This window comes from Nothoprocta perdicaria, unplaced genomic scaffold, assembly GCF_003342845.1.
Source record: "Nothoprocta perdicaria isolate Ctin4 unplaced genomic scaffold, notPer1 scaffold_228, whole genome shotgun sequence".
Lineage (NCBI taxonomy): Eukaryota > Metazoa > Chordata > Aves > Tinamiformes > Tinamidae > Nothoprocta > Nothoprocta perdicaria.
This window is the reverse complement of record NW_020455450.1, coordinates 1110178-1123509: the sequence shown is the minus strand read 5'-3', so window position 1 is coordinate 1123509 and position 13332 is coordinate 1110178. Positions and strand designations below refer to the sequence as shown.

The window sequence follows — 13332 nt, the reverse complement described above, 5'->3', positions numbered from 1 at the left end:
GCACGGCGCAGCACGGCACGGCACGGCGCGGCACGGCCCGGCGCAGCACTGCGCGGCACGGCCCGCCGGGAGCCGTAGTCCTGCCCGCCCCGCCGCTCGCACATTGGCTGCGCCCGCGGGGCGAGCCCGCCTTTGCATAAGGGTCGGCGCTGGCCGCGACTGCGCGAGCATCCTTGTCCCGGCGGCGCGAGCGGAGCGGAGCGGGTGAGCGGGGCCGCAGGGAGGGCACCGCCTGCGCGCGGGACCTGCACGAGTTGATGCCGCTCCAGGGGACCGGGCCAGGAAACTTCTGGCCCAGGCGGGCCGGGGCTGCACCCGCCGCTTCSTTGGCTCCTTTTCGCGAGAGGCTTTTGCAGAGCCCCGAGCAGCAGGCTCCCCAAAGCGCGAGCCTAGCGCAGGCTTTGCAAACAAGCTGCGCCCGCTTCCCCGGCAGCGCGGTGCCCCTTGCGCGGCAGGGAGCTCCTCCACCCTTGGGGCCGGCGCCATCTGGACTCTTCTGCAGCGCTGCTGTGCGGGGGAGAAGAGCGGCCCTGCTGCTACCGTCCATCACGGGCCGCTCTGGAGGCCTGCGTGCCTGCAGCCCGCCAAGGGTGTGGTGCTCGGCCAGCGCCAGGCTCGCACTAACGCAGGAAGTGGTGCTCACAGAGTGAGCTCGACGAGGGAACGGGAGCCGCTCTCCACTTGCTTTCACTGCCCTTTTCTCCAGCTTGCCTGCAGAAGCATTAATTCCCTCTCCCTTCTCATTCAACAGGTGCTTCTCAGTGAAAAGAAAGTAATCTGAAGAGACCAGAAATGCCTTGGCCAAGCAGAAAGAGAGACAAAGGAGCAGTAGCAGGTCTGTGCAGACATCCTAATTCAGCAGCTCTCACTTGGGGTTCCTGGCTAGGTGAAAGTGCAGATGGTCATCTTAACGGTCTGTCTTGCAGAGCAACGTGTCTTACAGACACCATTTCCTCTGCAAAAAYGGGCTGAGCATCCATGTGTGACTGAGACAATAGTCTAGCAGACATACAGCAAGGACAAGGAGGTGTTCTCAGCACAAGACAGTTTTGTTTTCTGGGTCCAAGACAAACAGGAATATGGACCATCTCTGAACCGCAAGCACAGTGGAGGCTTAATCTAAGGATTCCAGCTTCTGCAGTAATTAAAATAGCTTGCTTTGCTGCTCAATTTTCCTGTTATTCGCCACATTCTTTTAAATCGAATTTGTTGCCTCTAACTCTGCTGTTCATAAGTATGGCCTTTCTTAGCTTTTTTTTTTTTTTTTTTTTTTTTTATCCCTGCCAAGTATAAGCAGAATTATGATTATTTAAAAACTACATCTGTGCACACCACAAAAAAAAAATCTTCATTTCACACATGAGTTAGAAATGCTCAACAGCTCTGATGAGTAATATCAATAGTTAAACCCAGCACAAGGTCCAAACTTCTGCTGTAGGCAAATATCAGTTTGTGAAACTATCTTGAACAATGACATTGTTTCAGCACCAGTCCCTATCAGAATCAAAATGTGTTTTATCGGAATGTTTTTTTGTTGTTGTTGTTGTTGCTGTTTTTTTCCAGATAAAAAGGAGCCTGATGCTAAAATAGCAAAAACTGAAGAAACTCAGAAAAAAGAAGAAGAGGAGAAGTCCACAAAACCTCCAGCTGGGAGTTCCAAGTCAGGATGGAAGAACTGGAAAAAAGCAAAAGAAAGCGACGCTGGCGGAGAGGAAAGCAAGCAAACATATTGTCACTGGCTTCTGAAATCGGAGCCAGAGAGCAGGCTCGAGAAGGGAGTGGATATGAAAGTAAGCACTGTCACCAATTCTAGTGTTCTTAACTGTGCAAGGGTGTAAGCAGCTCCATACGGAACCAGAGCATTAGTTAAACACAGAGTCACAGGATGAGACAGCTTAGGTTGTTTGCARTATCAACATGATAGTGTTTCTTTCCTTCTTTTCCATTGCTTCTCAGCAATGATCTGTCGTCCTGGAAAGAGAAAAGGGTAATGCTGTTCTTTTCCAGCACAACAGCCTTAGGGCTTGATCCATGTAAAAAGAGAAGAAATCAGGTCCTAGGGGTGATTTGATGTTTATAGCATCTATTTCAGAACCTGTGGGAATCAAAAGGTTCTGTAAAGATTGTACTATAATGGAAGGATCAATTAAAAACAAATTAAGCAAAATGTAGACAGTATGACAAAAGAGACCAGCCTCACACCTGAGCTTACCTTCCATTTTCATTCCATTTGGCAGTTCAGCATTGAAGACTTGAAGGCTCAGCCCAATCAGACRACCTTTTGGGAAGGAGTAAGAAACTACCAGGTAAGGAGCAGCATCCAGTGTTAAAGATGGGATCACTCAAGTAATCAGTAGGAAATATACAGAAAAATGCAAGTGGCCTCTTTCCCAACAGATGACTTGTCCCCTTCAGCTATCTCATTGCTGAAGTTATTTCCTTTTGGAAATAACTTTTTGCTTGCTTTTACCGTTGTCTTTTGACCAGAGCACGTATGCTTAATTGCCTCTCCCTCAACTTCCTGTCAGCCTGAATCGGGTTAGACAGTACTGCCAACTGTTTGGTTTTCCTTTAGTCTGGTCTCTGGGGAGTTCAAACTGAGCACCAGTCTTTATTCTCCTCAACACCTTCCAGCAAGTCTCTGCTTAACCAAGTACCGCACTTTGTCAATGTACAGCTTTCTGTGCCAGCCTTCCTGTGCAAAGGAGATCCATGAACACTGCCTAAAGGAGACCAGCTCTGCTTCTTATTTGCTGCAAACTTAAGTCTCCTGCTATCCCCGAATGAGGATGGCCAAGCTGCTAAATTCCCAGTGCTTTCTAACCATCAGGATATTGCTCTCTAGCCTTGTTTTCACTTCATGAAGTGAAAGCAGCATGAAACATCTGTAGGACAAGTGTAGGAAGGCTTAACAGAGTAGTTCTGAAGCACATATCCCTCTCCTGTTGTTTGCTCCTGCTTTCATCCATTTATAGTCAAGCCCCGAGAGGGCCTGCCATGTCTCCTACAAAGAGCTCAGTCTCTGGTTTAAATCCGACAGGCACGGAATTTCCTGAGGGCAATGAAACTTGGGCAGCAGGCCTTCTTCTATCACAGTAACTGTAAGGAGCCCGGCATCGTTGGCATTGTCAAGGTGAGAGCCTCTTGCTCGTTCTGTGATTCAGAAGGGAAAAAAGAGAAATCAGTGTGTTATCAAATAATTCATTAGCTCCACTTCTGTCTCAAAACAAAAGGAGTGCAAGSGAAGTCTCAAGAGAGCAGTGAATGAGCCTTGGGTATCTAGGCTCAACAGGCCATACCGCAGCAGGGCTYGCTCAGCTAGTTGTCTCTTTCCCTAGAGAAATGGAGCCAAACTGCTGTGCTCCTGCTGTCGTTTCAGAGCGCTGCCAGCCAAGGCAATTGTTGCTGCACACTCAGGGCATCCGATTAAAATGTGACTYGATAAGTTCTGCTGAACCTAAAACCTAGAGCACAGAAAAATTTTATTTTTTGCCTTTTAAGAGCAGTATTTGCCATAGATGCTATCCTTGCATATATCAGTTTTCCTCTGGTGTATGTGCTCCTTCCACGTTGCTCTCCAAAGGGGTGATGATGCTTCCTTGACATCCGTGCTGATCTGGAGTGTGTTGAGCCAAGAAACACGAAGGAAGGAAATGCCTCTTGTGGTTGGAAAGGACCTCGGAGGAAGCAAGGCTGATTTTAACATCAGGCTTATTCCTTATGTCTAGTCACAGCTTTTTATGGGCATTTCACAGTCTTTGCTAACAACAGTATTTCATTGACAAGAACGTGTCTCTGATTCTGTTCTCCTTCTGCTGCAGATCGTGAAGGAGGCATACCCTGATCACACACAGTTTGATCAGAAGGATCCTCATTATGATTCCACCAGCAGAAAAGAGAACCCCAAGTGGTCTATGGTAACGTAGTAAACAAAATACATCAGTTTCAATATGGGTGCAAGCACAGCTGAGTTAGCAGTTTCCTCTCATGACATCACAGATCATCTTAAGAGTCTGTCCCATCCTAGCTACCTTCCCTCTCCAGAGCAAATCCAGTCCTAATTGTTTTCTCTGCCTTCTCCCCTATCTTGGTCACCCAGCTGSCAAAAAGAATTCTCAAAACTTTCGTACGTTTTCTGGATGCAGAATCAACCTCCCTGAATGGCAGAATGTGCATTAGGAAAGACAACATCTTTAAGCACCACTCTGGGCCTACAGCAAACAAAGCTGTAGTTTTGAGGCAAACTAAATTATAGGAAAGTGACTGTTCACAGTCTGGTTATAACCCACATCTTTACTTTTTACTGTCTGTGGCCACAAGAATATATGTTGTTAGTAGACAGCACTAAGATCCATGCAAAAAAGGGGCCTGCCAGAAGTGTCTGAAAGCTCTTGTAGCCTTGAGCAAGAAAAAGCTTCCATACGACATCTTCCATAAGACATCCATCATTTATTTCAGTTTTAGATCTTCATCCTCTCCCCTCCTCAAGGCCTTTTGAGACATTTAGAGGCTGTGTCCTTGTCCAGCCCTGCCAACTGTGCTTCTTTGCTGCCCATCACTCCCCAGGTGGATGTCCAGTTTGTGCGGATGACAAAACGTTTCATCCCCCTTTCCGAAATCAAGGCCCACCACCTGGCACATAAAGCGGATGGAGGGCCCCTAAAGAACATGATGCTCTTCACAAGGCAACGTCTTTCCATCCAGCCACTGACACAAGGTAAGAACTTTCTGCTTCTCTGGGCTTTTGGTGCCACTTTTTCTGAGAGGCAGCCCTCACCCAGAGAACTAGGAAGTTCACTTACGGCTTTTTCTTCCTTGCCTTTTCAACACAGAGGAATTTGATTTTGTCTTGAGCCTGGAAGAAGAAAAGCCACATTAAGAAACTGACAGCAGCACAGCTTCCACTCGGCCTGCTTCTGCCTACTCCTAAACCAGCATCATCCGCAAGTTCATTTGCCCGGTCACAGCAACAAGAACAAGCGTGCACATAATTCAAAGCTTCATGTTCCTTCCTTTGAAACACTGTTATTTTTGCTTATTTTTGAATAAAGCCTCTTAGAATAAATTTTGAGCGGTGGAAAAATCCTGCAGTTTCTCTCTGGAAAGAGGAAGTGGGTGCATCTTGCTTGAGGAGGTTTCCTACAGCAGTTCCTGAGGTTTACTGATGCAGTTCCACATACTACAGAGAGACGTTTTTCTGCAGAAAAGTATCATCTGCAGAAAAGTATCAAACTTCTGTCTAAAGCAAGACCACTTGGACTACACACACCCACCCCAGACAGCAGCAAAAGAGATTACTGTTAACTTCCTGCAGATACAAAACTTCCCTTGTTCCTTCAATTCTATTTTCTTCTATTTCTCTGATGTCAGGACTAGCTAGCTTACTTTTAGCACCTGCATGGGTCTTCCACCCACACAGCTTATAAATAGTGGCTTAGAGAAAGACCAAGTATTTATGAAGATACTGAAAGATATGGCTCTTCAAGTATGTTTGGAGGGGTGAAGAACAGGGGACAAGAGGTAATCTAAAATAAAAATGTCTTAATATCATATAGGATGCAGGCCCTAAACAGGCAATATAAATCAAATCAGACAAATCACACACAGCATTTGAAAGCCAGGGATGGCTCTTTTTAATTGGAGAGACAAAAACCCCAAGTTTTAAAATACAGCCATTGAAAAGACGATGAATTAAGAAACATGTAAACACAGCAGAGGCTTAATTACAAGTTGCACTGCTTGGTTTAGTACCTGAACACTCCCCCCAGCCTGACTCTCTGCCTGGAAGAGAGGGAATGGCCCAAGCACTGAACAGAACCACCCTGCTCAAGGGGATGTGACAGCTCAAGTAGTGTCTGCCCCTTGCCATGCAAAGAGAACTTTTCTGTAGTACCTTGTCCTGGAGTGACCTTAGGCTTCAGCTTCTCTCTGAAGATGCTCAGCACATCTCTTCCACCCCAGACAAACAGAGGGCCTAGTGGGTAACAGGTTGAATGGTCTGTTTAGATTAAGTAGAAAATGGGGATAATTTCTAAATTCTTATATAACTAAGGCAACAAGGGAGAGGGAACAAAGTAAAGTACAGAAAAAAAAAAAACAATGTACAGGATCATGCACATTTTCCAATTAGTCCCTTCAGCAGCATTCTGGGAGTTATCTGTTTCCTCCAGAAAGAGATGTTGAATAGAAATCTCCTTACAAAGCATTGTCCTTTCAGACAACTATATCCAGCAATGATGCAGTTTGGCCAGTAAATGAACCACTCCTGGAATGTACAGGCATCTTTATCCACTTGTTTTCTTTTAATACCACATGCGTACTATCTAGAGGAATAGGCAAGGGAAAACAAAAAAAGAAAAAAAAGCTGGGAGGTAAGGGAAAGCAGAGGGTGGTCAAGGTGCTGCTGTGCTCAACTGAGTCACAGAAAGGTAGTCTTGCCATCCTCAGAGGGTCCCTATGGGAGCTTCTCTTGTCTCCCAAACATTGTGTATTGCCACAGCACAGGAGGGCCCCCCTATGTAGAGGGGGGGTGTAAGTTAGTGTCAAAATAGCATCCAGGTTCCTTTGCCCCCTGAGACACTCAGCAGCTTAGCACCCCTTWCCCTGACATAGCAGAATCATTGTCTAAAGTAAGCTTTTCCTTCAGGCTCAGGAAGACATGGCTCCAGCCCATGGCACAGACTTCTCATGTAAAGAGGAGCAAGCCACGTCTTCACTATCACAGAGCAGAAACATGGTGGGACAAGAGCATTCAGCAGAGATGAGGTCATTAGTGTCCTCTACAACAGAGCGAGACTGTCCAGCTCTACTAAAAACCACAACCTTACACATGGTGAGTAAAAGATAACTTACTTTGGCAAGCAGAAACACACATTAATCACTGAAATACAGTAGCTGTCTTATTACATAAAAAGCTCCCCTTCCCACCCAGACCCCATTCCCTCCACCAGCACTGTTCCACTAAACAAAGCAGAAGATGCTTTTGTTACCCAGCTGCAAAACAACTGCTCTACATCCAACTGTAGGACAGAGGCAGAGGAGATTCATTCAGAGTCAAAACCAAGCTGGACAAAACCCTAGTGAGCTACAAACTCACATGGACATCTAAAGAAATTCCATTTGATGGAGCCAGTATTAGTTCAATCTTCTCTCCATCTGGTAGGAGGTTTAACCACCTGCTTCTTTAGAGGACATCTAAAAAAGGATGGGTATTGGCCAAACTCTGTCAAGTCTACAAAGCCACATCTAAAGTTTAAGAGAGAAGTGATTTCCTTCTGGGAATGTTGTCATGATTCTACTTAACTGAAGGGTAAATGGAGCTTATCTCAGAATAGAAAACACCCTTATTCTCATTTTCAGCTCACGCCAAACCCACAGACTTCACTGGTGAATCCAGCTCAGGCCTCAGGAACTTGCCTCTGGAATCAAAAGCTTTATCATCCTTCCAGTTGCGGCTGAGCTTCATGTAGCAGCACACACATACTGGCCAAGAGCTCCTGGAAGAGCATCCCACTTTCTGGGATTACCAATCTTTATACAGCAGGCATGAGAAGGAAAACAAGGCAAGATTTGCACACTTCTATTCAGCTGCCTCTCCCCGCTGCAAAGCCTGCCGTGTGACACGGACACAGCAATGAGCAGGGCAGTCTGTGCAACACACGCTCTCACACGGAGCCCCCCTTGCCCTCGCATGTTCCAACACTCTTCTCTAGATCTCTCAAGGCTGGTCTGGCCCTGCAGCAGCACCAACTGGGACCTGTACAAGTGCCAAAAAGCAGACAGACTGAGTCCCAGGGRTGATCATGCAGCCACCGAGGTGGCACTGCTCTCAGAGCCAGCAGCCCTCCTGTCCTTGCTTCCCGCCACCCAGCAGCCCTGCTGAGCCCCGTGCAGCCTGTGCCACCTCTCAGTTCCACACTCCACCACTCGCGTACACTTCATGCCATCCTGCTAACCTCATCTCCTCAGCATCCAGCCTCAGCGAGGCAGTCAGCAGCTCCCACGGCAAGGACACAAAACCATTCCTGTTTCCCGTGCTCCACCAGCAAGTAGCTCCATGGTAGTCCCAGGGCTGACTCAACTACGTTACGTAACTGCTTGTGACAAAGAATCCAACAACATCATGAAGAGGAAGGGAAGGGAGAAAGGGGACGACATTAAACTATTTCAGATAGGATACACTCCCTCCCTACCTTTCCAGAAGGCAAGAAAAGTTATCTATCCTAGCCAGCCCCGAAGCAATATCCATCCTGCTGAGGAAGAGCAGCGGATTTGGCCTTTGCTTGCTCTCTCCCTCCCTTCTACCATGCTGAAAGGGTCTTGGGACAAAGAGGAGATCAGGCAGCTCCACAGGCTCCGGACACACGCGTCAAAGCAGCCGACCCCAGAGGAATGTAGTTGATTGGGAAGCACTGAGGTACCTTCGACTTCACATCTCCGGAGCTCCAGCTTGCCTTGCCCTCTTATCCCCTCCCCACCCTGCTTGTCCTTCGAAGAAAGGAATTAAGTCAAAAACGGATATTTATTTTCATGAAGTCTCTGAAGTATTTTCTCTTCCTCCTCGCTGCTGCCCCCAGCAGCTCCACAGCAGCCTGCCTTCCTCTGCGTGGCCTCTCACTGCCGGCTGTTGTTCTCTGCAGACTGGCTGGGCGTCTTGGCCTCGGCGTGCGAGGATGTCCCCTCAAACCTCTGGGAGGCGATGGCTGCTTGATGGGACATGCTCTTCCTCACTATGTCTCCTTTCCGCCAGAGCACCACCTCCTGTAGTAACACAGCCAGCAGGGCTCGTCAGGGCTTTCAGAGACCTCTTCCCAGCTCCACCCAACGCCACTCAAACTAAAACGCTGAACCAGGATGCTAGGTGAGCACCTTGCATCCAGTGCTTGCACCAGGGACAACTCGACCCGCTGGAGTTGGTGAGGCGAAGCACAGGAACTTCAGCACCAGGCAGTGAAGTGGCAGAGCAGTGCCATGTAGGCACCCTCATACACACACCCCCACTCAGCCATCCACATCTGAACTGAGGGTCATCTCTTCTAGACCCTTTCTGCACATCCCAAGTGGTCTCATCCTGATGGATTCTCAGCTCAAGGACACAATGCCTCCAGCCATGGGAATCCCACCTTCCAAAAGATTCTTCAAACAGTACCCCAAGGAACACTCTGGAGGCTCCACCCAGCCCAACTGTTCCATTTCTCACCTGCTGTTTGAAGTAGCGCCTCTCCTCCTCGTCAATCAGCACCAGGTTGAGGTAATACCGCACCGAGAACTTCTTATTGATGTCCCTCATCGTTGGAGTCAGCTCGTAGCCAGCCAGGAAGAGTCTGATGGGAATGGACTCCCCTACAAGGGGCACAGAAGCATCAGTGCAGGCAGAAGGCAAAGATTCAACGTAGGAGAGGACTGGCTGTAAGTTTATTCCTGGCTTTGGCACTGCTTCCTCAAAAACAAAAGTCACTGCAACTCATTGCACCTCAATTCTCCCACCATACAAGAGAAGGAAAGGGATCATATTTAACCACCTATATAAACTGTCACCAGTGAAGAAGGGTGTGTATCACTGCTGGGCACAGAAATGCAGCAGCAGACATTGTGGGACTCATTCCCACCCCTAAAGAATTAAAGAGAGGAAACTGAAGGGGATAATCTGCCTTCTCACCTCTGACAGGGGCCCCATCCATGATCTCATATTTAGCTATTGTGTCATTCTCATGATAGACATTGGGTCCAGTCCCTGTTGTTTCTCTCTTGATGATATCTATCTCCATGTGTTTGATCTTGATCCGCACCAGCAGGAAGTAGATCTTTCCAACAATCACATCTTTCAAATGATACCTAGCACAGGAAGGAGGAGAGCACCATGATCAAACACCGCACAGCAGACCAGGACTCAGGCTGGACAGCAGCAACTCAGTTGTCAGGCACTTCCCTCTCATCCTCAGCCCCACATCTAAATTTCACATTGTGTTTCCACCCAGCAATCAGGCTGCTTTAAACAATACATTTCATCCTCCAGCCCCTTGGAAGTCAACAAGAACACTAAGCATGGTCAGCTAAGTCTGCAAGAAACCCCTGCAATAGCAAAGCATCCAAAAAGACCCTTTTACTCCAACTGAAACTAACCCAAAAGAGAGATCTGCCAGCATCAGTTGAGAAAGCTACCTTGAAGACACCTGGAAATACTGATGCTACTGAGATAGTGGGACTGTGAAATTACTGCAACAGCCTCATGATTCCCTGTGCTCTTGAAACACTTACTTGGACTTGTTATACTCAAACTCAATGTGCAGGCAGTCCTCAATTCCCACCTCCATCTTAATGGAGGAGTTGAGCTCTGGGTAGGTGCTCAGAGTGTGCACGACTATGTCCATCTCCTTCACAACATCATTCAGTCTGCGGCTGACGGTTGCCCGGAGGAAATACCTGCAAGAACAACAGCACAGATGGCAACAGAGACAGTGCAGGGAGGAACACGGGGCTGAATGGATTAGATTGGGCTCTCTGAGCTGTCCGATTGGGACCCTGGCTACCGGAGCAGCCAATTCCCTATGTTTGGAAAGACAGGACAAAATTTTCCAATGAAAAAGCAGATTCTTCTAATACCTGTAGAAGCATTTCATGCATTTGTGAGCCTGTTAGCCTTATGGTGAACATCAGTAGTTGCACCCTGCACGGACCAAGAACTGGCGTCAGCGAAGGGAGGAGACTCACCGTAACTTCACATTCTGCCCCGTGTAGGATTCATAAGGTTTCTCCACATGTGTGAACTCGAAGTCAAATGTCTGTGATTGAGTGAATTCACCAGGCCGGGCCAGGTCTTTTACAAGAGACACGAACTCGTGGTGGTTCCCTCGGTCATAGTAGAGTTCTAGGAAGATACAAGGCCAGGTTAAGCAGTGATGCTCAGCCCACATGGCAGAGCAAGGAAAGGCGAAGATTTCACAGCTAGGAACAACTGTCTTGTTCAGATTACTACCTGCTGTTCAGAGAACCCCCCGGGGAGCCTGTGGTTGCAAAATTCAATGCTTGCTCACTGCTCTCTCTGAGCTAGAGGCAAGCCAGAACCTGAGCAAGTGCCACTATGGCAGATACGACAGCAAGATTCCCAGCAGGGCTATCCCAAGGCTTGGTTCTGAAAGAGCTGGTTTTGCACAATTAGCTCTTTGCTCACTGTATAAATCAGCAGAGCTACACCTATTAACAGAGGCCTCAACTGACTGCAGTTCTTCACAAGGAGATGACAAAGCTTGGTAAAAGAAAGGTATTCTGTAACAGAGAGCCCAGATTCCTGGGGTAGTTGCTCGGTGTATTGCTAACCTTCTCAACATCGCTTTATAATGGGGGCAGTTAGAAAGTTTGCACCATCTTAACAGTATTGGAAGATCCTGGTTTTTACCTATGTCTAAGATAGAGCCAAGCCATGCCCTCATGCAAAAGGCCTTCATGCAGAAATGCATTCAAGTCAGAAGGCCAGTCTATAAATATTCCACCTCCACAGATGATGAGAGAGCACTGAAACAGGTGGGAAGAGGGCAGCACAGCYTCACCTACTACATGAATCAGGAACTTGGCTTGCCTGAGACTGACACGGGTCAACTATAATCAATATTAATTAAGTTCAGGCTGCCTGAGAGCAGGACCCAGCAGCTTATTCCATCCCTTCTAATAGTTTTCTACAGAGTCTTATATGTAAGGCCAAAGACACTGATGCCCTAATGAGAGGCAAACTCACCACCCACTTGTATGGAAACAAAGCAAGCACAGTGACAGAGCAAAAAGGAAGGGCTGGGAGGTTTCCAACTATTCCTGCTTATTATTTGACAACAGCAAGTTTGAGAGGTCTTGATTTGCTCCAGAGAACAAGTCTTGGTGAAAAACCTCACTGGTTCCACACTATGGCAGAGCTCAGTGCATGACAACTGTGTGGGAGAGGAGGAAGAGGAGCCGAGCAGCTCCGCTCGTGCTGTGCCAGTGCAAAGTGCCAGTGCAAGCTGCCCTTCACAACCTGTGCGTGAGCTACGTGCGACTCCCAGGCACCCACACACTCCTTTAAAAAGGTAAAGCCCGGCCAATCTGATACCTTTGGATCAAGAAGCAAAAGCCTGAGTCATCAAACATTCACATGCACCCAACTTCACTGTCAGCACTAAGCTGGGCAGCAGAGCCTCTTGGGAGGTACTAGCAGAGTTCATGCACCGAGAGAGACTCAGTGCTCCATAAAACTCATCGTGAGGTTTGAGCTTTTAAGTAATGTCATTTCCGCACACCATTTTCTTCACCCTTTCTCTAGAGGAGACTGCCACTAGAATATGTCTCACTTGGACCAGCCAGCGCCATCAACCCTTTTAGGTGTGACATAAATAAACTAAGTCTCTCTGTGTTGAATAAATGCCCACCAAGAGCAGGAGAGTTCTTGCTATGGGACAGAAAGAAGCCATGTGTCACTTAAAAAGAGGATATATATCACTACGCTGCACGATGCAGAAGGCAACGACTGAATCCAAAGCAAGGAGAGGCAAGTGCCAGTGCCCTGCATCCTCAGCTGCCTCCAAAGGACAGGGGTAGCACTTCGTAGTCTTTAAGAAGGGTTGATGCTCCCATGCTTTACAAGATACTAACATGTCAAACAGATAGAAGCTGTAATTTCCGTTTGCTGATGCCAGGAGCATGGGGTAACACAGGGCAGCATCACACAAACCCGCTCCTTGGGGGCGGCCTGCACGGAGGGCAGCRCTCTGCTCCCCGCTAGGCAGGAACRGGGCTCCCCGCTACCCCCGCCCCGAGCTCCTTGGCACCGGAGGGTCTCGGATGCCCAAATCCCCGCTGGGACCGGCGCGGGGTGTGACAGCTGCCTTGCCGTGTCCAGATGCATCCCAGCCGGCTACACAGAGATCAGCATCGCGCTTAGGGAGGCGACCGCGCAGGATGCGCGCTCATCCCGGCAGCGTGGATCGCGTGTCAGCGCCGGGGATCCGCGGCACCAGCGCCCCAGCAGCGGCGGCAAAATGGGAGCGTGACAAGGGCCGCCCTGGCCCGGTCCCTCCCTCCGCGCGGCGGCAGGCCCCGCGCTCACCGATCTGCCCGATGAACTCCACCTTGATGCCCTGGTGCTCGAGCCGCTTGTTGGGGTGCTTGAGGGTGAGCAGGACGCGGCCGGCCACGGTCTCGCCGTCGTAGAAGAGGAAGTACTTCTCCTTCTTGCCCTCCTCGCTCTTGTGCTCCACCCGCCGCCGGCTCTCGCCGTCGCTCAGCACGAGCTCCAGCTCCGCGCTCTGCCCGAACCCGAAGAAGCTCATGGCCCCGGCGGCCCGGCCGCAATGCGGCACGGACGGC

The 13332-nt window shown here is 48.8% G+C and overlaps 2 protein-coding genes across 2 annotated transcripts; one reads left to right on the top strand and one right to left on the bottom strand.

Moving 5' to 3' along the window:
* Positions 1–751: 751 nt before the first annotated feature.
* On the top strand, positions 752–5030 carry THYN1 (thymocyte nuclear protein 1). The gene is made up of 7 exons (XM_026039302.1): positions 752–835; positions 1564–1790; positions 2238–2306; positions 3041–3133; positions 3822–3917; positions 4567–4717; positions 4833–5030. Exons 1-7 carry the CDS (start codon positions 793–795, stop codon positions 4877–4879), a joined length of 726 nt encoding a protein of 241 aa, XP_025895087.1. The 5' UTR covers positions 752–792; the 3' UTR covers positions 4880–5030.
* A 1078-nt stretch (positions 5031–6108) lies between these two features.
* VPS26B (VPS26, retromer complex component B) lies at positions 6109–13322 on the bottom strand. The gene is made up of 6 exons (XM_026039300.1): positions 13073–13322; positions 10711–10867; positions 10258–10422; positions 9659–9834; positions 9200–9342; positions 6109–8760 (listed from the first exon to the last, which is right to left on the bottom strand). Exons 1-6 carry the CDS (start codon positions 13293–13295, stop codon positions 8614–8616), a joined length of 1011 nt encoding a protein of 336 aa, XP_025895085.1. The 5' UTR covers positions 13296–13322; the 3' UTR covers positions 6109–8613.
* Positions 13323–13332: the final 10 nt, after the last annotated feature.